Here is a 25371-nt window from a genome sequence, read left to right on the forward strand (position 1 = left end):
GGCAGGTCTTGCAAACTATTAGACTACAAAGGAAAGCACAGCCGCGAGCTGCTCAGTGACCCCGAGCCTATCAGTCAAGCTTAATAACTTTGATGCTCGCTTCGAGGCAAGTAACACTGAAACATGCATGAGATCATCAGCTGTTCCGGACGACTGTGATCACGCTCTCTGTAGCCGATGTGAGTAATACCTTTTGAAGTTGTGCACATTTTTCAGGAACTTATTTTCGCCCGTGAGAGCTAATTTCAAAACCATTGTTTTTATAATTTAAGCCATTCTGGAAAATGGATTTTAAAGCTTAGCTTTGGGGATCTAACGCAAGTTTTTAGGTCTCAGGAAAGGTCATAGCACTATTGTGACCACATCCATTAAACTGACACCAATCAGTTTAGTATGCTGCATAATACAGTGGATTTAGGTTGAAATCATCCTTTCTTGATGTTAAGTGGATTCCCAATCCCACTCGTCCTTTTCTTTGTTCACTTTTCAGTTTCAGTGTTCGCAGCCCCTGTAGAGGATAATCAAATTGCCTACATATGTCAGGAGGGTAATGTCACACAAGAAGCACCGTTTTAAAGAATTGGATGCCCAATGTGAGGAGAGCTGGACCATTGGCAAAGAGGTAAACTATTGCATATATGCTTATGACAAGTAGATACAATGTGAAGTCAGGCATTTTCTATTAGCATTATAATTGTTTCACATCTCACCATTGATAGTATCATCAACAGTATGCAGAGGGGCAGGGGCCATTTCAATTGAGACATGACGTGATAAGATATTTTTCTTTCTGCAGCCCATTGCCATTTATAAAAACGACAGGGGTAAAGTAAGGACAAAGGAATACATTCCTCCATGCAAGGACGTGTTCTTTGGAAAAGTCATCCTTAGTAAATGTGCCAATGTCACATTAACTATTGGTTGCACCAAGGTAGGTCAACTTTCTGAATACAATTCACCTTCCTTTCCTCTGTTAGTGTCTGCAAAGTACCAACATAGTACAAACCTTTCTTGTTATTCACCCCTTCATTTTTTAGAAACAGGATGGGTTACATAAAGAGACCAGGATCCACTTCTTAGGTATGGTTTCCCCTGAAGTTATTGGTGTATTACACAACATATCTACCATTGATATAAATATTAAGCATTGTTGTCATCATCATTGCTCATATCACTCTTTTTGCTACTTAGGGACAAACGCTATCGCTGCCACCGCAAACGCTCAACTAGCTCATTATGGTAAATAATGCTTTTTTTAGACCATCAAAATAAAATATACTTTACAGCTGCAGATGATCCATTTCTATAACTCTCAGAACAAGTTTTATTGCCACAGGGAAATTCTTGTTCTTTTAATTTTATTACAATAAGAGTATTAGTGTTAGACAATCAGCATTTTTCAAATAATGCAAGTAATTAATTTAACAACTATTTTCTTCTTTTTAAAATTGTAGGACTTTGGGCATTGATGATGCTTTTGATCTTTTTGATTGTACTTTAAATGCCATCTGAAGGAAGCTAAAGCAACGGGACTCCAACCAAGGTAGGTCAACTTTCTGAATACAATTCACCTTCCTTTCCTCTGTTAGTGTCTGCAAAGTACCAACATAGTACAAACCTTTCTTGTTATTCACCCCTTCATTTTTTAGAAACAGGATGGGTTACATAAAGAGACCAGGATCCACTTCTTAGGTATGGTTTCCCCTGAAGTTATTGGTGTATTACACAACATATCTACCATTGATATAAATATTAAGCATTGTTGTCATCATCATTGCTCATATCACTCTTTTTGCTACTTAGGGACAAACGCTATCGCTGCCACCGCAAACGCTCAACCAACGATGTTGGTCTCACCCAGATGACACCCCTTGACATCGATCCAGCTGATAAAGCACAGTTAGGCCCACTTTTTCAAAGTGAATCTACTATAAGCATGATGTAATTCATCTAAGGGAAACAAATGACTTCTACAGCTTTTAGTTGTGTGGTTTTTGTCTCATTACTGTCTTCTACGCAACATTACTTTCTTTCTTATGACCACCCATTTTTTTTAAACCTGTACAGAACATAGTAAAACTCAACCAAGTAAACCAGTATGATGGGTGAAGTTCACATCTTTTTACCTAAGAGAGGAAGAAAGTGTGTTGTGTTTTAAATGAAAATTCAACAGAACATTTCTCACTGCTGACCACTTACAATTAACTGCACTGTATCATCATGCAGGGTCATGTAGCCAGAGTTATTTATTAAGCTATGTATTACCTAGTGAATATAAAATGCAAGTATGAATGTACAATTAGCTAGAAAAACATTGCCTTCTCTCCCTTGGACAATTTAAGGCACACAATGGTTATACTTCGGAACCAGTGCCACATTTTAAGAATATATATTTTAAAATAGTCTTATATAAGTACTCCTACTCACCCCTAGATCAGAGAATAAGCTTAGAGAAAGGTGACTCGATTGATTTCACCAGAAAGATGTACTGTACAATAGTGTAAACACTTGGTAATAATAATTCTTCTTACCTCCTTCCAGTCCATAAAACCAAACACTTTTATATGAACTGACAACCAACATTTTACACACACTAAGAGAAGCCCTTTTGAACATGACCAGTGTTAAACATTTTAACAAGGTTTATTTTCTTGTGTTCATTCATGTGTACTTTCGTAGCATAGTTGTATACCATAATGTTTAGCATGCTTTTGATGAGAGATAATCACCCATTTTCATGTTCTGCTCATTTTCTAATCTGTCCTGTGATGTGGTGATGCATTAAAAATAATTGTCTCCAAACATTGTGACTCTTTTGTATCAGGGTTCTGATTGCCAACACGTACACAAAAGTACAAATGTTAAGAACACGTGTGATGTACTTGAGGTTACAGGGCTATGTTTCCGCCTTGTAATGTGTTGGGATGATTCTCAATGAAGATTGACAATGACAAAAATATCAATTAAGAGGTGATAGAGTTTAAAATCCTGTTCATGTGAAAGTTATTTATGCAAAATAAATCATGTACATGAAAATCTACTTAAAAATCAAAATCGCCATCCAATGAATATGGTAAATTCATTTAATCGACAGACATTTTGTGCTGTCCTACAAATCATTGCCAGATTATTTAACTATAGAAATTCCAAATACAATATACTGTATAACACATTTCAATGTATTATTTTTAATATGAAATAATATCAAATAGTATGTTCTTTTTTATTTTATATTGATCAATGTTATCATGACTGTGAACATCTGTTAATGGGGGGTAAATTATTTAGATTAACCCAAATATGAGATGACTGAAAGAGACCACACATTCTCAGAAACACGCTCAAACTGTGGCGACTAAAAAAGTGAGGACTCATCTTAAGAAAAAGTAAGACAGAATTTATCTAAAACAGTGATATTTCAGAACACACAGTACATGTACTTGCGATACTTTACAAAATTATTTACATCACTTTTTATTTTCAATGTATACACAGCATTGTTGATCATATCAAAAACAAAACCTGACTGGTAGCCAGAGATTCCTGCAAGTTTCATTTTCTGCCAATTTCTTTTAGCCAGTTTCTCAAGCCCCTTTACTTATGGTTTGCATGGAGGAAGACAATTTCATTTTTTGTTTCTGCATAAAAAAATCTATTTTGGCCTAACAAAAAAGGTATCAATTATGCCTAAACAGAGTTCATTTGGAGCCTTGCTTGGCTCAGATGAAATGCGTCAAGGCTGGTTTCATCTCTGTGCAGAGTCCAGCGTGTCCCACCAAACCCTTCCATCACTGGTGAGCCCCATTGAACAGTGCTCAGATTAATTACATTTCAATACCAGTCAATACAGGAATTGAATTAGGCATGAAATTCAAAAAGATCAATGCTGTACACATTGGTAATTTCCCAGTTCAAAACTCAATGTCAATTCCTGGTTTGGCTGAGATATGAATTGAATTAACTTCAATGTTGCCATGGAGCGACCGTCCAGAGTGACCCCTCGTCATGGACCATTCCTTCACCTTTTCCTGAAGCTCCTTGTTGGGGTTAAATCTTGGGGCTTAGATCGCGGGGTCCCTTCACTAGGCCCTGCTCCTTGCGCATCACAGGCGCGTGAATGCTGCAGTCCCGTGCCTCACAGAAGCCGGGCACTCCTGCGTTGCCTACCATGCCAGGCTGGCCCAAAGCGCCTGTGAAACCACGGGGCCCTCTGTGACCTGCCAAACCATTCTTTGGCTCTGCTGGGTGGCCTGGCAGCCCTGTGGGGAAATGTTTTTAACAATTAGAGGTGGCGTCTTAAAAAGTTCACTTGAAAAGACTTTCTGCTAACATCAATGTTGAATAAAACCACACAATGCCTATTCCAGTGAATCTGGATGTGAGTTACAGATTCTTTCCAACAATTCTAAGACAAGCAATTTTGAGGTAGACCTGAGAGTTTCACACCAGTGGAAACAGTGTCCTACCTCTGAGGCCTTGATGCCCATCGTGTCCTGGCAGACCTTTACCAGGCTCACCGCCCTTTCCTTTCGGGCCTTTTGTTCCTGTGGAGTAGAACAGAGAGCTTAGGGGTGCACTCTGAAGCTATGCCACTACAAAGGAGCTCCACTAATTTTCACTTGAAATGAGCCTTACTGATCAGGGTTTAGTTTACCTGTAATCAAGTTTGGTTGAACTAAGACATTTGGATTTACATACCTCTTTCACCCACTGTCCCCTTCTGACCATCCACTCCTGTGTCCCCTTGGATGCCCCTGCCTCCTTTGACTCCAGCTTTGCCCGCTTTACCCTGAGAGAGAGAGAGAGGTCAACAGAACTTATCATCGTTTGGAATAAAGGCTTTCCTTAGTAGATAGGGGTTGGTTTGGGGGCTGTGTGACTCACGGGTTTGCCCGATTCTCCAGTTGGTCCCCTGGTTCCGGGCGGCCCAATAAGTGTGCGGTTGTTGATGGGGCAGCCCTGGGAACACTTGACCCGGATGGAAGCTGCATACTGGGAGATCTGGGCTGTCACCACTCCTTTACACAGCTGCAATACCTGCTCATCTGTCAGCCCAGGGCCCTGAGGTCAAAAAGCTGGCAATCAATCAATTAACCAAGCAAATAAATAATCGATCAATCAATCAGTCAGCAAACGTTCTTGCTAGATATGTGTCAATGTAAAATAAGAGGGAGACCCTTCCTCCAGGCAGACTGGAGTTGGCTCCTGATACGCACAGGGGCACCTGGCACTCCTTTAGGTCCAGAGCCACCTTTGACGCCCAGGTCACCGCCTGGACCTGGCTCTCCTCTGGAGCCTGGGATGCCGGGGGGTCCATTTCGTCCAACAATGCCATCAGGGCCGATGGTACCTCTCTCCCCTTGCTGCCATTCAGAGATGAGGGGAAGGAAAGAGAGAGACAGACAGAGGGGGGGACACTGTTCAGTCACTGAACACAAAAAGTCACGATTTAAACTCAATCTCAATACTTCTCCCTAATCAAATCATTTAATTCTCAATACTTTTACCTAATTAAAACAGTTCCTTTAGGATTTTATGACATAACAGGAACTCAACTCTCTACAGTATGTGCTGTTGTGTCTGCTGTCATCTAGGAACAACCTATGGTTTTTATGTAACATAGAATGGGTTAGGGTGAAAAAAAACACATACTTTCACAGAATGGAGTATACAAACCTGTCCTTTGTCACCACGTGCTCCAAAACTTCCCTGTTTGGAAAGAGGAACAGAAACATTTTTGGTAAGAAGAAAAACAGACCCACTACATCAATGGAAACAGGAAGTAGATAGATGAGAGAGTGACGTTGCCCCGGCCTTGTCATAAGATTTACCTTGTCCTCTTTCTCTCCCTTCACACCAGTTCTTCCAACCCCACCCTGAGGAAGGAACAATCAGCACATGAGATAAGTCAGTAAGATGCCATAGCAATGATAGGACTGCTTATTACAGCTCATCAGTCACAAAGGAAAGACCCAAACATAAACAGTAGATGACCAATACACATCCACTTTCACTTACTGGTGTGTGTGTGTGTGTGTGTGTGTGTGTGTGTGTGTGTGTGTGTGTGTGTGTGTGTGTGTGTGTGTGTGTGTGTGTGTGTGCTTGATTAACTGTGAGAAATTGACTGGTAATTTAGCAGTGTGATGGGGAATGTAAATAAAGGTTACCTTCTCACCATCAGGTCCTGTCTCCCCTTTGGCTCCCTAGAAACAACGCATTAAATCAACAATTGTATAATCACAAAAGTCAATGATGATAATTGTAGTGGTAATGACAATGTTGGAGTAATGACATATACACACAGGCTGGGCCTGCAGGCCTTTAGGTCCTGGTTTCCCTGGAATTCCTGCATCTCCTCTCGCTCCTTGAGGCCCCTGTAATATGAAACACACACATAGGTAAACTGAATGGGAACCCTTGTTCAAAAAGAGGAATTTAGTTCAATTACAATGACAGATCATTTTTAATTGTCTCAACTCTTGCCACAACATCTCTCAACACGGTACTCTTGCCACAACATCTCTGACAGTGTTTTTTTTATAACTAAAACCATCTGTGTTTTTAACTGGCACTGAAACCTTTTCAAGGACTTTACCAACAGATCTGATGTTTTCAGGGACTTTACTAACACATCTGTTACATTCCTTGTTTTGACTGTCAACAATATCACATGGGTGTCTGTCCACCCTCACAAAACCCTTAAGCAACATTGCATTTACATCTGATTAACAACACTGAGGGGACTTTACTGAGGAATGTGGAAGTGACAGTGTCTGTACTGTGATCTGTAGTCTACTGTGCACATGTCATTGAGATTAGAGCACCTCATATAGTGGTTATAAAGCCTGTCTTACCCCAGCTCCTACTCTCCCAGGAGGTCCCCTCACACCACGATCCCCGCTCGTGCCCTAGGAGGGAAGACTGGCCATTATTCACAAAGTATTCATTTAAGTATTAAAAGTTCATGTCCACTTTTAGTTTATTTAGTAAATATTTTCTTAAAACTGCATTGTTCGTTAAGTGCTTGTAAGTAAGCATTTCACGACCATTGTGATGATGTCATCCTGATACCCAGCATGCAATTCTCCTTCACTTTACCTTTTGTCCAAACTCTCCAGGAAAGCCGATCACCCCAGGAACTCCAAGAGGACCCTGGAAAATAAACATTAAATGTAGTTTGTTAGGAGAAATCCCATCAACAGATTCCTTATCTATGTATTATTAATTTAGTGGTTATCATACTGATACTCACATCCTCTCCAGGCTCCCCATCACTGCCTGGCATGCCCCCTGGGCCTTGGTCACCCTGAGAGAGAGGAAAGAGAGAGATACAGAGAAAACAGAAAGTGGAAGAGAAGATAGCAAGGGAGACATACTACAGTATCAATCTAATCTCCCACGTGGAGAAGGTGCTATCGTTATGGCCAAAAGTGTTTAACAGCCACATGACTCACAAAATCAACAATAGCAAAACCTTCAGTGAAAATAACAGTATGCAGTTTAGGGAAAACACCCATGAACACACATACATCTTGGGGGAACCAGAGTAGTTTCTGTGAAGAGGAAGGGCCAATGACTTTTGAGAGCAACTAGAGTACTTTCTGTGAAAACAACATAACTCCTGTCCCCCTAAACATACCTTGTGACCGGTCTCTCCTCTGCCTCCTGGCTCTCCAGGATACCCCTATAAAACACAGAAAGAAAAAGCAAGTTAGGATTGGTCTCTCTCCATGTAGGGAATAGCATAGTCTTAGTAGATAAGGAGAAACAAGAGATCCAAATGGAGAGATGAATGGTGTGTCATATAGACAGACATCCATCTTACATTATAGCCCATCTCCCCATGGTCTCCTGAGAATCCAGGTGCTCCAATCTGACCCTGTGGAAGAGAACGGATGAGATGGAAGACATTTTAGACAGGAAATAGAAGTTATACGAATTGATTTAAATAATGAGTTATTCAACCCCGGCTTAATGAACCATAGTCACAAAGCAAGGTTGAAAGGCATTACCTTTTCCCCTTCTGTTCCCTCAGGACCCTGTTTCCCTTCTGCTCCAGTTGATCCCTGAGAAGGTCGGAAAAAAATATGTCTCAACATGGCCAGAACAAATTACAATAATTTGTATGTTGTTTATATGTTAAATGGAAATGATCGCATCACATAGCCTGTTTGAGGCTTTCATGTCACAAAGTCTTAGTATTTCTTCTCGTGAGAGCTGTGAAAGGATCTGAGTGAAGAATTGATTTGAGCATGTTGAGAATGTGCTGAGTTGTGGTAGCAACACTAAGCGGTGGCAACTGTTGTGAGTGGACGGTGTTGAGTTGTGGTGGCCACCATGTTTACCTTGATACCTCCAGTTCCATCAGGCCCACCAGGCCCTGCCTCACCAATTGGACCCTAGAAAAAGACAAAGAACTAAACACATGAGTAGGGCCAGACTGAAACATGTTGGAGATTTAGCATCACATTTCCTTACACTCATTTTTGGAATAACTTTATTTTACGCTACAGAAATGACCAGGTAGTGGATTTCCTTAGAAAATCCAACAGTAATTGGTAATTACACGATAATAACCTATGTATTGTTACTTTGTTTCTGTGAGATTAATTGAAATAAAATCCCTGCTATCAAACCAAATATGGTTACCTACAAAACATAACAGCTACACTGTGTCAATACTCACAGTCTCACCCGTTACCCCCACTCCTCCGCGTGGCCCCTCCATACCGATGTCACCCTGTTGAGGATAAGGAACACACTCAGGCATAGACAGCTTCAAATTGTCAATGAAGATTTTTTTGGTGTAATTAGCAAATACTTGTGATGGCATAATGGTATTCTATGATGCCATGCTGGTACTCTGTGATGTCTCTGTGGAACAGTGGGGGTTGATAATGTCATGGCTTGGGCTGTTATTAGTGAACATTCAAATAAGATTTTGTAAAGGGTCACACTGTTTTTGATATGGGGTTATTATGGCTTTTTAGGTAAAGAGTGATTTTGTTTGATGTGATACATATTTTGTAGGATGCCGGACTGGTTTAGAGGAATGGTCTTTACCTTCAGTCCAAGCACCCCTGTCTCACCTGGATCTCCAGGAAGACCAGGCAAGCCCTGTAGGAGAGAGAAAGAATGAGAGACAAGGTGCAAAAGAATGGAATAAAATATAGACCAAGAGAGAGAATGAGAAAGAGCTATCCTAGTTGTTGGAGCTCAGCCTTTCACCTCAACGACGCAACATAGCCACTCTCCAGTTCTGAATAATAAAGAGATCGCCATCTACTGGCCATAATCAATATAGAAAAACGTTACATTGCTTGTGCCATGTTGCAGAATTTAGACCAGAGCAAAACAATGAAAGAGAGATACATTACATCTGTGATACCCTTTGGATGCCTATTATTACCTGGGCTCCAGAGAAACCAGAGGCACCGCCCTCCCCATCAGGCCCGGAGTCACCCTGTAGAGAAGGCAAAGGTCAATACAGCTGTTGAGTCAAGTTCAAGGGTAATGTTGATGCCATACTTTTTAAGTTACAAACATTCTTCCCAGGGAGATACTGTTTCTCTTTTGAGGTTGTGGCAAGACTGTTTGCAGTGGGGTTGGACAACCTGGGTTCAAGCCTTGCTTAGGGAGATGGATAGTGTCTAAGGCTGATTTGGGTGAGGTCTTTTATTTGACTTTTTTCACTTCCTCACCTCAGGCCCTGTGTCTCCTCCTCTTCCTAGAACTCCTTTGAATCCTTTGTACCCCTGAACACAACACACAGGAACAATATCAACAGCATTACTCCAATAAGGATATGAGCACTATGAATTTGATTGAGTGACTATACAGTGCTTAACACTCACCTCCCGTCCCTGAGCCCCAGGGAAGCCATCTTTACCTTGCAGTCCTCTGGCTCCCTAGATGGACAGACAGATATTTTGTTTAGTCCAGAAAACAAAAGGATATCACAGGATGGTGGTGGATGGGGTGAGTTACCCCCATACAACGCAAATCACTTAAGGACCCAGTGAATGCTATATAAATGCAATTTAATCAGTATTAATCAGCAAAGTAAATGGATGTTTGCTGTTTATAAGGTTCTAAATTACATTTGCACCTTCGTCCTACCTTGGGCCCTGCAAACCCAGCGAACCCTGGCTCTCCAGGCTCACAGTTACAGTCTGTTGGCCCCTCCTCCCCCAGAGAAGCCTCCCCACCACCAGGGGCCTGGAGCGACTCTTCGTAGGGCTCCTGCTCGTATGGTACCTGCAGTTATAACATGATATTACATTACATGACAAAACACAATGTTACATGACATGCCATTACTAAACATTACACATAACATACTTTCCCCCTTGACTTCCCCTCACCTGTGTGGTGGTGGTGTAGGGGTAGGAGTCCTCTGTGATCATGCTCACACTGGTGGGGGCTGGTGCATAGGGGTCATATCCAGATGAGGGTTGCTGCTCCTCATAGCTGTGAGTGGGCTCCGGTGGGTATTCCTCTGCCAGCGAGGAATGGGGAGCGGTGGAGGGGTTTAAGTGAGGGAAACGTTTGCATTCTGGCTTTTGACTAGAAGGAGGGACTTTGCTATGTTGTAGTTATTACCTGGTTGTGGGTATCCTGAATGCTCATAGTTGTCGACCAATGAGCCCTCATAGGTGTGTTCTTCACCTAATATGACACAAAACAATAATTGAACAAGCCTGAAAACCTTCCCAGTAAAAATGATAGTCTGTTTACAAAACAAAATAGCCTGTAATTAGATAGATAAACCAATGTAATGTTTGTAAAGCAAATATAAAAAAATGTTTCATTGTGGTGACATGAGAATATAGGTCTATAACATTTTAACCGCAATCTAGGTCAACTGAAATAAAATCAAGATATAGCCTACTGTTTTAGCTTACCTCTAGAAATGTGGATAATTAGCTAACATCTAACATCAAACAGTAGCTAATGGCGCTAACAGTGCACGTCAGCTCACCTGAGTGGTAACCAGAGTACTCGTCCTGAGCGTGGGAGGGGAGGATGCACAATAGGAACACGAGCAGCGGAGAGATAACCAAAACCTGTAGAAAAGGCGGGAAAAAAACAAAGCGAGGTTAAAACGACCATTTAGGCTGTAGCCTATTTCTTCGCCGCTATAACGATAACAGAAGGTAAAGGTTGGAAGACCTACCTTTGTTGGAAGATGGAAGACCTCTCAGCTCAAAATGAATAGCCTACATGCCCTCTTATTTCGTTACACTTTTAACTCCTTCTTAAATTAATAACTGTTTTGAGGACGAAAAATTAGGTGACTGTAGACGTCTAGGCTAATTAATGAAGGCTAATGGATCACTAAGAACATTTTATACCCAATAATCATGGCCCTTTTAAAATGTCAGATATATCTCCCTCTGGTGGTGGTTACGCACATTATAACAACTCATTAAACGCAAGCCTGTTTTCTTGTCTTGGCATTCCAGACATGTATTAATTGCCCACTTGTAGGCTATGTAACACTTGTAGGCTATGAATAATATTCAACATTTATATGGTCTATATTTGACTAATTCCTTGACAAACATCAGATTTCATATCAATCATAATATGACATCTGCAAGATCATAGGTCTGTAGTTATATATCATATAGGCCTGCAGTAAGCCTAGGCTACAGTTGGAGTAGGCTAAATGACTACATTTAGGCCTGCCAATAAGGCCTATGATTAATCTGCTAAATAAGAAAAATGCTGACTTTATTTTCATAAAACTGTATATATTGTATGACAAGCAGCAAGAGTGTATATCCTACTTCAAAATGAATTCACAAAAAGCAACAATTTGTGGAGTTGTTGCTTGGGGTTGTTGAAATAAAAATTGGGCTGCAAGGTGGCATATTAGACCATCACTAGAAAAGGCTATATGTTATTAGGGGAGATGACCAAAGATGGTCTGCGGTTGGGTAGTTTGCCGGAATATTTGGTAAATATTTGTTAAAAGACACGCTGGACCTGTCACGAAGCAAACTTTTCTGGTATTGAGGCATATGGCTAAATCATGTCCAAAAATAGAGTCGCTTCTTCTTATTATCCAGAAAGAAAATGGGACAATAAACTGAAGTCACTTCCTTGGATTAACAGCAGCCTATTGGATGTCACATGACATGAGACATGTGGGAGGAAATTCTGAAGGTATCAGCCATCCAGGTGATAGGGTTGTATTATGCTCTGTAGATTTAGGCAAGAGCTCATCTGCGCCTTGAACAAGATAGAGATGAGAAATACAGGCTCAAAACGCTCTTTGTTAAGGTAAAACCACAAGGTGAGCCACAGCAGTTCTCAGGCCCTTCTCACATTCCAGGGCACTTTCTCTGTACTCTAAAGGCTCTCTTCATCCCCCTCTTCTGAGAAGGTAAAAGACCTTTTCTCTGTTTGCTGTGATGTCAAGCAGCTGTCTGTCCACCATGAGTCAACCACTTTCCATCCATGCCATTTCCAGCTTGTTATTCAAAACTCCAGAGGACATCAATAAAACACATATGCAGTAGTCTATAATGGAATCAAATCAATTATTAAAAGACGATGAATAAGAGCACCTGATCAATAATATGTCAGTGTATACATGACAAATGGTGCTCAATAATGACGCAGATAATTGAGTATATCTGTTGAAATAAACCAATTGATTTGGAGTATTCCATACATTACCTGGGCAAGTACCCAGAATGTAGAGTTGACACAATACGTCTGCCTGGTGGTGTAAATCGGCGATCACCACCGACCTCCAGGCCCCCTGGGACACTGAGGTGCAGTGTGGGATATAGACTGCTCACCTCCACTAACCCTAATCCTTCCATTTGAACAGTTAGTAGTCATGAAAAAGCTATTCATTGAATAGCAATACACTATCCACAAAGAATTGCTGCAAAGAAATAAGAAATGTAACTGCTTCCATCTGTACCCAGAGTGTAAAATCAGATCCTGGACTTCTTGATTGATGCAAATTTGATATTGTTCATTTATATTTAGCTACCGTTAACGAAGAAAAAAACATACATTTACCCAAATTTTCAAACAACAAAATCACCTCTCAAAGTTGTAAAGTGCAATGTTTCAAGCCTTGTCGGTTGACTTGCTGTTGTGTGTAGTGGAGTGCTCTGTAAGATAAAGTCAAATACTCACATTCCGGAGAAACGTACAGACTAAAGTAATTACCCTTAATTCAGAGGGAACTCAAACACTGTTAGGGGCTGCATGTCAACCACTAGGCTAATCATCCTGAAAATAGGTCACATAGTATTTAAACGCCAATGTATATTTAGGTTTCTTTATGCTCACAACCCACCAGCTAAATCAGTCCATGTCAAATACACTCTCACACAGTACCAAAAATAAACCCTCATTACCGCATCATTACACAACCAATAGTTAGATTAGGTTCCTCAATCCAGCATCACTGAGTACACCACCTGCGGACCAGAGAACCTAGGCCCAAGAACCACACTATTGGACCAAATACAGCATTCACATCCAGAATCTGGCATAGCAACATCTCAGAAACCTTCTTAGACCATGCCTGCTCTGCTTGCTTACCTTCACCCTGGGGGCTCCCATGGTGCTGGTCCTGTCTGTTTGGTTCTGTAGTATCCACCGAGACCCTCACTCAACGTATCAGATAGTCCACAGGTTTAAAAAAAATAAAGACAGAAAAGTCCAGTTTATTTCCTCCCTGAACTGTACTCCTTACAGCATTCTCGCTCCCCACTCACAGCACTGGTCCCCCTTCCTCTCTCTCTCTCTCCCTTGCTCTCCCTCTCAGGGATCCATAAGGTTCTCAGGCAGGCACGGGCTCGGCTCCCTCTTCTCCTCGACAGGGTGAGAAATACCTGAGTCTAACCCTAATCCCAAATACAAACAGGGGCAGAGACCCAGACAGAAGAGAGGGATGAGAGAGTAAGGAGAAAATGAGAAATACAGAATTAGAGAGGGAGGGTTTAAAACAGATGAGACTAGTGCAGGGTCCATTTTGGTGACAATTTCAGTATACTGACACAGTTGTGCAGGTCGTGAATACCCCAATAACTAAAAACATTCAAAAGTTGACATTTGGAGCTGTTCAAGTAGTACAGTTAAGGTTAAGGTCAATTATAGTCATTCAGTCAACAACAACAACAACAACAAAAAATCGATTTACATTCGGATTATGAATTGAATACCCATTTAAAGTAACGGTTTAACAGGTGATCAACCTCAGTACCAATTGAATAGTGTTGTGACAGATATTGAAAAGTATTTTTATCCCATCATTAAAAGACTGCAGATGCACATTGACCCCAGGCCTGACCTTTTGTCCTTTTGACCTGCTGGCAAAAGTGTGCCAACTATGGACACTCCTGTCCAACATTCAATACAGTACACACTGAGAAAGGCACAAACTGCCCTGAGGGGTCTCAACCAATAGGGTTGGCCTGGGAGGGGCCATTTACACCTAAATGATTACATTAATATACATATCTGATAGAAATGTGTAGATATTTCTGACCATTTCTAGTCACAACATGGAAAGACACTGACAATTGTTTATGCAGAGTTCTTGTTAAAAAAGGAAGTAATCCATGAATTCTAAAATAATTGTGGCTTTACAACAGAAGTCATTTTTGTGAGAATGAAAGGTAACCTTACTGAAGTAAGACTTTTCTCTGAATACTTCTAAATAAGGGCCATCACACAAAAGCTTTTACACAGATTATGACCATTGAAGTACACATATGAAGCTTCTATTCAAAGTTCAAACACATTGATGTTTTAACTTTAAACATCAAACCGTTTTTTTTTTTGAGTGAGTCAAATACAGGGGTAATTATGAATGTACAACAGAATTCTGAGAATCGTGTTCTAACAGTTTATTTACATTCTGTAATCTAATACAACAGGCATTTAATAACCTCTCTAGTTTAAAGACAGTTGTTTAAAGCTGCACTGTTGCATTAAAATATCATCATTAGATTACATCAAAGAAAGATTTGTCTGTGAGTCAAACTACAATTTCTACACACGCATACCACTTAGTATGAAGCCATGAATTGGGCACTTAGTATGAAGGCATACATTCTAAGTGGTACGCTATTATGAACATTGGATCGTAGCTTTGGTGGGCTCCTTAACCTAATCTCTGGTTTTCCAAGCCAAAGTACTAAACTTGAAAATCACTTCTCTTCCTTTTTCTTCTTCTTTTTCTTCTTTCGATCATGACGTCTCTCATCCGGTGAGCAGGAATCCCTGTGAATGTCCACACACATTCAATTCATCAAACATGTTTACAGCCAAAGCATTCATCAACCACTAAATGTCTGCAACAAGCCTTGATGGTGACTTCATACAATTAAACACTGTCAGATTTGAATGCATGAGACAATTGATATTCAGTCAATCCACTACTCTCTGACTCGCCTCTTTCTGTTCTTCTTGCGCTCCTTCTCTCGGCTGCGCCCCTGGCCCTGCTCTGGACTGGGGTCTTCACTGCGGTGGCGTTTATGGTGGGAGACGTGTCCATCCCTGGAGCTGGCGTGAGATTGGCGGGACTCTATGGAGGCAGACCGCCTGTCCTCAGAACTTCTCCTGAGAGACAAACGGTTCAGGGGAGTCCGTTTTTATTTTTTACATGCTCCTTAAATAATTATTACAGTACTAACTGGATTTTGTATGAGCCACAATGTAGGTAAGAAGACAATGGTTGGATTACCTGTGAGGGCCGTGTGTGGACTCTCTAACCTCTTCCTTCCTCTCCTCCTCTTTCCACTGACTGGACAGTTCAACAGAGTGGACATTAATTACCTCCCGAATCACCTGCAGGATTGATGAAAAACATATCCAGATATAACACACACACACATCAAAGTACATCCATTTACATTCTATTGAAACAGTCACACCCCCACACACCTCAGTGTAGGACTTCTTGGTGTTATGGACGTTCTTGGCTCTGTAAGACTGCCGCCGTCTCTTGTAGTCCCTCATCTCAGCCATCAGCTCCAGGTGAGACTTGTGCTCGTTCTGATCGTTACCTAAAGAACAGAAATTAACACAACAGACTCACTGGAATGGATTTAGAGGAGCAATTCATAAGAAAAGTGGCTTAAACCACACTACTGATCTCAATAGTTCATGTTTATAGGCCTACCCTTTTGAGCTTGGCCACCAAATCAACATAAAGGTCCTCTTTGTTGGTTGCAACAGCTTGGTCCTTCTGTTTGATGCCCTCCCTTGTCACGTGATCAAAAAGAGCCAATCGGTCTGCCACAGTAAGGTCACAGATAGCTCGCTTCTGGTTCTGAGGAACTTCTGTAGGGTCTGTGGAGTATTCACCTGCAGCACAATGAAAAGGGGTTTACACACACTCACATCCTACAACAGTATCACACAGAGTAGAGAGTCATGAGAAGTCATTCATTCAAAAGCTTTTCAGAACACATTGATCCCATTGAGATGATCACTTACACCTTCAGTATGAAAGGGTTAAAAAAAAGAGTTAAGCATTTCCCCAACACGTACAGGGAAAACGTGTGTGTGTGTGAAGCGCCGCCAACCGAGGCAGCATGTTTGAAAGGATATGGCATTAAAGGATACTGCACGTAATCAGTAAGCCTGAACGAGGGAAGAACCTCCTGTAATTACTCACCCCTGTCACTGAAAACAAAACACAGAACACGTACAGATGACAAATTCAAAGAAACTATATCACAAAATAAAAAAAACACAGCCACCATATTTAGCAGTGTTTATAATGAATTAATGCATGTTAATTGAGATCTTTTTAGATATGGGCAAGGCACTGAAGAACTACGAGCTTGGTAAAAAAAAAAAAGAAGCTAAACATTGGTTGCTCTTTGGTGAAATGACCATTAATTGCTTCTCCCGAATAAAATCATAAATATTTTGTGGGGCATGTCTACCACAGAGTCGAACTAATGCTGATGGCCATGAATACAAGCATAGGGTTTTATCAGTGACCTAACACTAATGTAAGGGTGTAAAGATCTTACTTTGGCTTTACAGTCTCTCTGTCCTAATTGGCAGTGCACTTGCTCTTGCTTGAAGAATCACTTGTTGCTGTGTGTGTTTGTCTACAGGTGAGGCAAAACACAAAGAAAAATGTGAGACAAGCAGTGGGCTTCCCCAACCCAGGGTCAGTCCAGGGAATTTTGACTACAAGATTAAGTTGAGATTCACTTTGCAGTGGAATAGTGTGACACTCACCCATTGTGAAGCTGGTAATGCTGGCATTCTCATAACACAGAGAGGGGTCATACATCTCAGCCTTGGGAAAGGAATTTACTTTTTATAAAAGCTTTTAAGAACATAACAGATAAAGGTTGTCGTATAATTAGGGTGGAGAGTTTTTCCTGATCATTTGACCTCACCACTTTGGTCCGCTCTAGTTATAGGGTCCAGTTTTTCTAGGTCTGGTCCTATGGTCAGGAAAAACTCCTTACCCTAACGACAAGCTACACCAAAAAGTGTTGATGGCTCAGTTGATATTTCAGTTGAGTATGTGTGTGTGATACTGTATAGCTCTTTAACCTGTTCCTCATGGGAGTATCCAATCTGGCGGAGTTGGCAGGTGGCTTTGTGTCTCTCCATGCTCCTGCTTGGCACTCTGTGGTTCGGGTCATAGGGGCACATCTCCATCGGCTCCTGTGGAAGGTCATTTACAAGTTATAATCTCATCTCTACTTGTTGTAGCATGCATGTCATGTATACAGAGACTTAATGAATCACCCATCATCTAGGGTTTTCCCATTTATTTGGAGGCCTCATATCTAGCTAGCTACACATACACAACAGATGGTGCACATTTTTAATATGGATATAAGCTCAGGTAACGTTATGAAAACATTGATTATGGGGTGAACTAGTCCTATAAAGAACGCCGTAGTTTCAGGGCGAGGAGAACCACCCATCGTATCTGAGCAGTTGAATAAATATAGCTAACTAGCTTCCTGACCGACCTGAACTGGGACGTTATCCTGGTCCTGTCTCCATCCCAGCGTCTCGAACAGCTCATTCAGTTGTCTCTGGCAGTTCTCGGTGAACTCCGTCAACTCTTCCAAACTTCGCAGACGAGCCTGATGATTTTCTGGTGAGTCGCACATGTCGTAGTCAGGTAAAACCTAAATTGTGTTTACATTAAAAGGGGATTCCTTACATTTGACTAGTTAATGTCCAACCCATATTTGATACGCAGATTTTCGATCGTTGTTCAGCACCACTGTCGCATTTTAAAAGCGTAGGCTGTGTGGCGCATGTAGATGACGTAGCCTAACTGAGGTAAATTCGTGGTAATTAAAGAATAAAAATACATTTAAGGGTTAGTTTTGAATTGTACACATTTGCCGCTAAAAGCTTAATTGCAGCATACGTAGGCCTACGTAAGTAAGTAAATCAAATAAAACATATGAGATGTAGTATACAATATTACAGTTAAAAAGCTTTTGTAGTATCTGTCTGTCCGAATAGGGGGAAGGACTAGATGGGTAGATCTGACACTGACATGTCCTGTCGTCTGAGGCAGCTAACGTTATTTGTTGCTGGGATTTTGCGAGCTTTTGGACAAAGGATCTGCAGTGGTGGGTACGGTGGGACTGCAAGCCCAGGTCATTGCATGCAGAAGGTGTAGGTGATGCCCATTATGATTTTGGTTGCATCTCGTTGGATCTTCTCAAGTTGGTTGTGTTGGTGGGCTGTGAGACCTGGGTGCTATACTGGAGCACTGGACGGACAAAGCAGGTGTAGACTGTCAGAAGGTCTTAGAAGTTACATACACTATATCTTCATTAGAAGTTCAAATCAAGACAACAAGCAAAGGTTTTCTTATTTTATTGGGTAAATCTTTTTTAAATTAAATGTAACGTCACTTACATAACACTGACATATAAAAGGCCTTTAAATGGTATTTAAAATACATTTTAATATTTAAACCACATTTAAATACGTTTAAAATACATTCAAACGACAAGGCTGACATTTAAAAACACAGAAAGTTCCCTTGCAAACAACTTTTGAAGGAATGCAGGATTAGGTGGGGAAAAGCTGGTCATCGTGCAGCAATATGGTTTCCATCAAATAATTGGGATAGACTCCTGATCTAAAAACAAAGACATACAAACATTATCTACTGCATAGCCCTACTTTGTTTATGTGCTTCAGCAATGTGTAAATAAACCATGACCTTGAATAATTTAACTACTTACATTACTTCAAGTGTCTCTGTGTCCTCATAGGCTACTTCCTCCACTATTTCCACCTCGACTCCGACCATTATTGTGTTTCTCACTGGGAAACAGAAGTATTTGATTAGAGATAAATACTACATAGCAGCCATACTGGATCACCATAGAGAATGACCCTCTTTCACATAAACAGACACATACTCTTACTTCTGAAATTGAAGAGAGGGGAACCAGCACAACTGTGGCAACATCTTCCTGGTTCACTTGGTCCATGCACACAAGCACAGCCATGGCCCTCTGTCCTGTGGCTCCCCCATTGACTGTCTAAACAATGCTGGGATGATTCTTCTCCATGAGCCCCACCCAAGGAAGGCTGGTGTGGGGGGACATCCGTCCATATTTCAGGGGCATCTAGCCCTGTGTCACTCTGGCTTTGGATGCTAACTAGGTCTGTGTGGACAGGGCCAAAGGGACTCTCGGTACCAGCCCAGCCCCAGTGGTTCTGAACACACTCTTGGGTGAGGCCATGGCCATCTGAAGACACAGGGGACAGAGGAGAGAACCTAAGAACATTTGACAAAAAGCTATTCTGTTCATACCACTGATGATGTCTAAAGGGATTCATGTGAATGGAATTATGTCTATATGTTGGATGGCACTTTAATGAGCATACAAAAAAATGGGAATAGGAGAGATGAAGACTGAAACGTGGATAAAGGCTGAGAGAGGAGGGGAAGGGATGAGATGGAGGAGCGATAACAGTGAGGTGTGGTGAGAAGGGATGATGGAAGGTTGGATGCTGTTCTGTTGCAGTCTGTCGTTGTATCACGTGTTTGGTCCTGCTGTCTCTTTGGCCTGCCAATGGGCCTGCTGAGTTTGGGCAAGGCTCTTAGTCACAAGTCATCTGGCCACACTGGCAAGCACTGAGGGAGTGGTAGGTAAGCAAAACCAGAATAGCACCATTGGGACAACATAATGTAAATTGATACAAACCAGCATAAACCCTGTTTACCCCAAGACAACAAGGCATGCCACTTGAAAACAAACCTAAAACAGGAAAAACAGGGTTGAAACAGACAAGCAATGAAAGAGTCCCCTGTACTATTTTGCAATGAGCCTGCAATATTCTCTCACAGTTACCTCATACACCTCACTCTTACTTGTAGTATAGCAACAGATTGCTGGATGCTCCCTGGTCCAAATTGCATGTTCTTCCTCTTTTCTTTCTTCCTCATCCTCCCATTGCCTCAGGGTTGCTGAGCCAAGTCTGCCCAGGTGGCGTAGAGGCACCCCGTTCGACCACAACCAGTTAGGGTTCTGTCCATACATCTCAGTCAGGGCTTCTACTGTATACCAAGGCAAAGAAGAATCACTTTGCGTGTTTGATTCCCTAGTCGATAAAGGCAGGTCTATAGGCTAGAGATGAGCCAGATTTGTCCATGGACTGGCGCTGCATGGGCTCCGTAGCAGTGCCCTCTGATCCTGTCAGCCGCAGAACAGCTTTTCAGTGGAGGCACGATTCAGCGTTTCCTGTCCAGAAAGGAAGCGCACCCTGAGACGAGAGTGTTTCTGATCTTGTGTAATGATGTAATGATGACTCTTGGTGGTCTTACTGTATTACAATACAACACAAATACAATACAACATTATTAGCCTGTGGGACAGTTAATGCTGTGCAGTAGCATTAGGAACATGCACACTCACACATAATATATACAAAAAATACAATACCCAATGCAATGGCTGGCCTGGTGAAAGTAATGTTTAGCACAATAGTAAGACACAGTAACAATTGAGACAACTCACAATTTGGCATCATATTCACTTGTTATTTTTTTTGTTGAAAAATCTATATGTAAATCTATTACTATAAGCACAACTACTATCTATAGTATTACTTTATTAGTCAGCGTTGCATTTATCTTCGTTGACAAGTATTATTGTTACATGATTGGCAGGCAGCTGGTCACATGTTAATGCAAGGCCAATCAGGGACTAGTGCGTTGAGGTGATGGGCGTGAATGAAACATAAAATACTGGAATGTGCCTGGAATATACCATTTACTTCCTCGAGTGTTCATTTCATTTTAGCAAAACATACTCTGGTAAAAGTTTATACTTTGACTTCTGTTCAACTACATTCACTCTTTTACTCAAAATAAAGGTTCCCAAAGACAGCAGCCTAGAACTCAAATTCATCCCTCCCATTACTTATTGTAAAGCAGGACATCCGACACTCCCCTTGTGTGTCAAGAAGGGCAAGTCAGGGAAGTGGATACTTTATTGCCAGTTGGTATCACAGTCTTATTATTTTCATTCATAGAAATGAGCTATCCTGGATATGGTGCTCCCGCAGGTGGATACCCAGGAGGGGTAAGATCTTACAGACAAGTGTCTTCTACACAAATATGAAAATTTACGTGTATCGGCAGGACCGTTTACTTGTCCGGAAGTAGAACCGAAAATCGACATAATATCCTACATAATATAACAAGCGGATATTGCACAGTTTTCCGAATACAGTAGAGTATTTGTTGTATCTAATACAATTTGTAGGCCTGCCTGCCAACGAATCTCTACCATTGGCAAGCCGTTGCAGATATGTTATGCTTTATGCGCTTTAGCCTCCAGGGAGGCCTGTTGTTCCCGGAGTGAAGAGGCTTGTTGGATACAACAGAGACACTCTTACAATGTAACAATCTGAGCTGATCAAAAGATAACATGAAGTGCAAATGTTAGCTCTACTATGATTGATTATAGGGCCTATACTTTGTATAAAAAGTTCAGTAGCGTATAGGTCTATAGAAATACTGGTGTTGAATTAACTCAGTTCACCCAACCCTGGGAGTGGTCAGGTTCACATTATAGCTGGGACTCACTGTCCTGGTGTTGCTGGCCGAAGTGCAGTTTGGCACTCTTGCTGATTGGAATAAATAATCTATATGAAATAATTCTCAGCACCTTGCACTGATTTGAGACATCATTTGCTGTTGTCTTTTGACTATTGGTTAGGTGTTTCAGAGTGAGTCATTGGGATGTTCAACTTTGGTCACTTTCATGGCACTTGACCTATGTTGTCACTAACTGTTTCATAGTAACCTTATGGTGTTTACTGTTTCTCTCTCTCTAAATCATTGTCTGTCTGTTTCTCTATAAATCATTGTCTGTCTGTCTCGCAGTATGGAGGTGCCCCTGCTGGTGGCCACCCCCCTGGTGGCCCTGGCTTTGGAGGATACCCTGGTCAGCAGCAAGACCCTCTCTATGGATATTTTGCTGCTGTTGCAGGCCAGGTAATAAGACTTACAGATTGACATATTGAGCTATCTGTTAGTCTCAACACAGGCAAAACAGCTTACTGTCATCTAAAAATGTATAGCATTGTTTCGGTCTCAGTAAGTATTTTTTCCCCTCCATCTTTTGACATTGGAAGGATGGGCACATATCAGCGGAAGAGCTCCAGCAATGCCTCACACAGGCTAACTTCTCTGGTGGCTACAAACGTAAGAGTGACACCATGTACAAGACCGATGGGAACCGCAAACTCCCAGCCATTTTTCAATGCAGTATTTTGGTTTATTCTATTCTTTACACTGTATGGAAAGCTGACTGTGGTTTGATTAACTGTTATCTTATCTCTGACAGCTTTTAACCTGGAGACCTGCAGACTGATGATCAACATGCTGGATGTATCCTTGACTAACCAGTCAGTACAGACACACAGATTTTAAAAATACTATGGTCCCTACTAGCTACCAGGACAATAATATGATATGGAATATGTGTAAGTGACAGTTTTGTGCATTCATAGTTTGCAGAAAGTCCTCTCACATTGTATGACTGTGTTCCATGGATTTTTCTTGAATGGGAAAAAACAACTAGATATATCAGGACAACATATTTTAAATTTTGAAATTATTCAGAAAACCTTTAGCCGTCTATATTCATGTTTGAGGTAAGGTTGTGAGGTCACTGCTGTTCCTGTTCCTTGACTGAAGCGACCCCTCAGAGAGACATGTCATGTACTATGGGCTTCAACGAGTTCAAGGAGTTGTGGACCGTGCTCAATGGCTGGAAGCAGCACTTCATGTCCATTGACCGTGACCAGAGTGGGACCGTGGACCCCCAGGAGATGCACCAGGCAGTCACTTCCATGGGTACGTACAAGCACAAAAGGTGTATTCGTTTATATGTGTATACACAATAAGTGATGATATGTTCATTTGACATGTTTGTTTGTGTGTTACAGGCTACAGGCTGAGCCCACAAGCCATGAACTGCATCATCAAGAGATTCAGTTCTCAGGGGAAGATCACCTTTGATGACTACGTAGCTTGTTGTGTGAAACTCAGAACCCTGACTGGTGAGTGGACTGTTTTGATCACTTGTCCATTATCAGTATGACTATTGTATATGTGGTTGTTTGGTAATAGTTTATCTCTGTATGTTTGCTACAGATTTGTTCCGAAAGCGGGACCAAGCTGGACAGGGAATGGCCACATTTCCATACGATGATGTAAGTCTTTCAAATCTTACATTTTTTTTCTCAGATCCTCTTCCTTGTTGTAAGCACTTACTGTAAATGGCCCCTTCTTAAATGTAAAGTATTATAATCACTCTTTCTCTCTCTCTCAGTTCATCCAGTGCACGATGAGCACATGAAGAGACAGAGCAGAAGAAAATCTGAGGGACTACCTCTTAACTCCCATAATATTTACAATTTAGCATGTGTAAAAATTAATTCTGACATGTATTTTTGATACTCACAAATCACTTGCTTTTTTTGATTGTTTTATACAAACATGACTAAATAGGAAGTTTTGAAATAGGAAGTTGCTATAAAATTGTAACATTACCTTAGGAAACTGGAATGTTTGCCAACTTTAACCACTAGGTGTGCCTATAAACCCGTGTCACCACTGCATGTTCTGTATGTTATGTCACTGTTGAAAGGCTTTACTATTCATCATGATAATCAAGATATCCCTAAATATAGCTGGGAGTAATTTTGTCTGTATGTGAAAGAGAGTAATTAACACAACCATATATGTGGAATACACCTCTGATGATCTGCTGTTTTCCTATTAGGTCTTGGTGACAGTTCAATTAAATCGAGTGAGCATTATCAGCATTTCATACTGTAGGTCCACATGCACTCTCCATGGGAAAATAAGAGTAATAGAACAAGGTATGAATCCAGAAAATAATTGATTTAACTTACTGGTGATTTTCTGGTTTCTAAAATGTCAACATCACTCACTTCTGACCATCACTCTTGTCCACTTGGAGAGAGACTGAGGAGGCAGAACATCCACTCTGTCGTTTCCTGGAGGTCCAGTCTGCCCCTCCCCACATCCAAAGTGGAAAGACTGGGTCCCATAATGAGCTAGATGTAAAGACCATTTTTGTTGAGTTCTTTACAGGAGAAATTGCGGACCAAGATGTAGAGCTTTTCCTAAACTTGCCAAATTATATAGCCTGTCTACAAGCAACTAGACAAGTTTGGGATCTGGTATAGGGTCAGAAGGTACAAAGTACGTTTGTGGAAAATCAACAGATTTCCAGTACAGATCCTTAACTCAACTGCAATGGGTCCCTAGTGGTTAGAGCGTTGGACTAGTAATCGGAAGGTTGCAAGTTCAAACCCACGAGCTGACCAAGTACAAATCTGTCGTTCTGCCCCAGAACAGGCAGTTCACCCACTGTTCCTAGGCAGTCATTGAAAATAATCATTTGTTCTTAACTGACTTGCCTAGTTAAAGGTAAAATAAAAAAAACATTGGGAGAGTCAGTTATCAAGGTCAGGCCCATCGCTGCTACATCTGTCAGGGTCTGGATCATCAGGTCAGAGATTGTCATAAAACATTATGAGCTGGACTGGGCCGCAAAACAAAAGACTTTACTGAAGCGATGTACAGCCTATGTGGAGGTGAAGGTCACACCTTCCAATGTCCAGTGTCCTACGCGGGCATGGTAAAAAGAGGTCCAGCCTCTAATCCAAGGCTTGACGAAACGGGATAACGAGAAAGTGAGCTCGCAGCATTAGACCCAGCACCCTAGACCATCAGCAAGACTACAACTCGCGCTGTGGCACTGTGTGCCGTCGCCCGCTGCTTCTCCAGGAGCTGTGACAGAGAGTGAGCCCGGGAGAGAGAGTCGAGACGGC

General features: G+C 41.5%; 4 protein-coding genes and 1 long non-coding RNA gene across 9 annotated transcripts; 1 reads left to right on the plus strand and 4 right to left on the minus strand.

Annotated features, from left to right (window-relative positions):
* Positions 1-3376: 3376 nt before the first annotated feature.
* On the minus strand, positions 3377-9993 carry zgc:113232 (uncharacterized protein LOC541546 homolog). The gene is made up of 22 exons (XM_064947318.1): positions 9988-9993; positions 9855-9908; positions 9702-9755; positions 9410-9463; positions 9064-9117; positions 8687-8740; positions 8346-8399; positions 8013-8066; positions 7826-7879; positions 7640-7684; positions 7253-7306; positions 7099-7152; positions 6855-6908; positions 6303-6374; positions 6168-6203; positions 5832-5876; positions 5677-5709; positions 5217-5363; positions 4885-5061; positions 4699-4789; positions 4467-4544; positions 3377-4259 (listed from the first exon to the last, which is right to left on the minus strand). Exons 1-22 carry the CDS (start codon positions 9991-9993, stop codon positions 4048-4050), a joined length of 1536 nt encoding a protein of 511 aa, XP_064803390.1. The 3' UTR covers positions 3377-4047.
* Positions 9994-10125: 132 nt separating this feature from the next.
* Positions 10126-11358, minus strand: LOC135523101 (uncharacterized). The gene is made up of 5 exons (XR_010452773.1): positions 11177-11358; positions 10982-11066; positions 10603-10668; positions 10365-10498; positions 10126-10257 (listed from the first exon to the last, which is right to left on the minus strand). It is a non-coding gene; the product is annotated as an uncharacterized LOC135523101 (long non-coding RNA).
* Positions 11359-14867: 3509 nt separating this feature from the next.
* Positions 14868-18258, minus strand: LOC135522203 (U11/U12 small nuclear ribonucleoprotein 48 kDa protein-like). Its single transcript, XM_064948259.1, is given in 9 exon segments — positions 14868-15258; positions 15430-15597; positions 15722-15825; positions 15922-16043; positions 16159-16344; positions 17022-17102; positions 17236-17296; positions 17560-17673; positions 17988-18258. Coding segments are annotated over 9 exon segments (1053 nt in total). The 5' UTR covers positions 18132-18258; the 3' UTR covers positions 14868-15185.
* Positions 18259-18839: 581 nt separating this feature from the next.
* LOC135523102 (uncharacterized) lies at positions 18840-21101 on the minus strand. Of its 5 annotated transcripts, none has more exons than XM_064949829.1 (6): positions 21015-21101; positions 20369-20820; positions 20202-20255; positions 19410-19742; positions 19230-19311; positions 18840-19118 (listed from the first exon to the last, which is right to left on the minus strand). In XM_064949829.1, exons 2-6 carry the CDS (start codon positions 20535-20537, stop codon positions 19073-19075), a joined length of 684 nt encoding a protein of 227 aa, XP_064805901.1. In that variant the 5' UTR covers positions 20538-20820; positions 21015-21101; the 3' UTR covers positions 18840-19072. The 5 variants fall into 5 exon arrangements, 4 of the variants coding, with proteins under 4 accessions (XP_064805901.1, XP_064805899.1, XP_064805900.1 ...); XM_064949827.1 differs by having other exon boundaries at positions 18840-19123; positions 21015-21092; XM_064949828.1 differs by having other exon boundaries at positions 18840-19123; positions 19416-19742; positions 21015-21084.
* A 327-nt stretch (positions 21102-21428) lies between these two features.
* On the plus strand, positions 21429-24330 carry sri (sorcin). The gene is made up of 8 exons (XM_064948260.1): positions 21429-21581; positions 22388-22498; positions 22639-22708; positions 22851-22894; positions 23215-23362; positions 23455-23568; positions 23663-23721; positions 23841-24330. The coding sequence occupies exons 1-8, from the start codon at positions 21534-21536 to the stop codon at positions 23865-23867; spliced, it is 621 nt and encodes a 206-aa protein (XP_064804332.1). The 5' UTR covers positions 21429-21533; the 3' UTR covers positions 23868-24330.
* Positions 24331-25371: the final 1041 nt, after the last annotated feature.

The sequence above is a fragment of the Oncorhynchus masou genome, chromosome 30 (assembly GCF_036934945.1).
Source record: "Oncorhynchus masou masou isolate Uvic2021 chromosome 30, UVic_Omas_1.1, whole genome shotgun sequence".
Taxonomy (NCBI): Eukaryota; Metazoa; Chordata; class Actinopteri; order Salmoniformes; family Salmonidae; genus Oncorhynchus; species Oncorhynchus masou.

What these genes read in the sequence shown, in the direction of transcription:
- zgc:113232 (XM_064947318.1), bottom strand. An exon ending in GAGGAGACACAGGGCCTGAG is followed by an intron (nt 9,464 to 9,701) that starts GTGAGGAAGTGA and finishes CCTTCTCTACAG; the next exon opens with GGTGACTCCGGGCCTGATGG. An exon ending in CACGTGGTGACAAAGGACAG is followed by an intron (nt 5,364 to 5,676) that starts GTTTGTATACTC and finishes TCTGAATGGCAG; the next exon opens with CAAGGGGAGAGAGGTACCAT.
- LOC135523102 (XM_064949827.1), bottom strand. Translation starts at nt 20,537, where the DNA reads ATGTATGGACAGAACCCTAACTGGTTGTGGTCGAACGGGGTGCCTCTA. An exon ending in AATCTGTTGCTATACTACAA is followed by an intron (nt 20,256 to 20,368) that starts GTAAGAGTGAGG and finishes TTCCTGTTTTAG; the next exon opens with GTTTGTTTTCAAGTGGCATG. An exon ending in ACAGAGACACTTGAAGTAAT is followed by an intron (nt 19,124 to 19,229) that starts GTAAGTAGTTAA and finishes CTTTGTTTTTAG; the next exon opens with ATCAGGAGTCTATCCCAATT.
- sri (XM_064948260.1), top strand. Translation starts at nt 21,534, where the DNA reads ATGAGCTATCCTGGATATGGTGCTCCCGCAGGTGGATACCCAGGAGGG. An exon ending in TTGCTGCTGTTGCAGGCCAG is followed by an intron (nt 22,499 to 22,638) that starts GTAATAAGACTT and finishes TGACATTGGAAG; the next exon opens with GATGGGCACATATCAGCGGA. An exon ending in CCACATTTCCATACGATGAT is followed by an intron (nt 23,722 to 23,840) that starts GTAAGTCTTTCA and finishes TCTCTCTCTCAG; the next exon opens with TTCATCCAGTGCACGATGAG.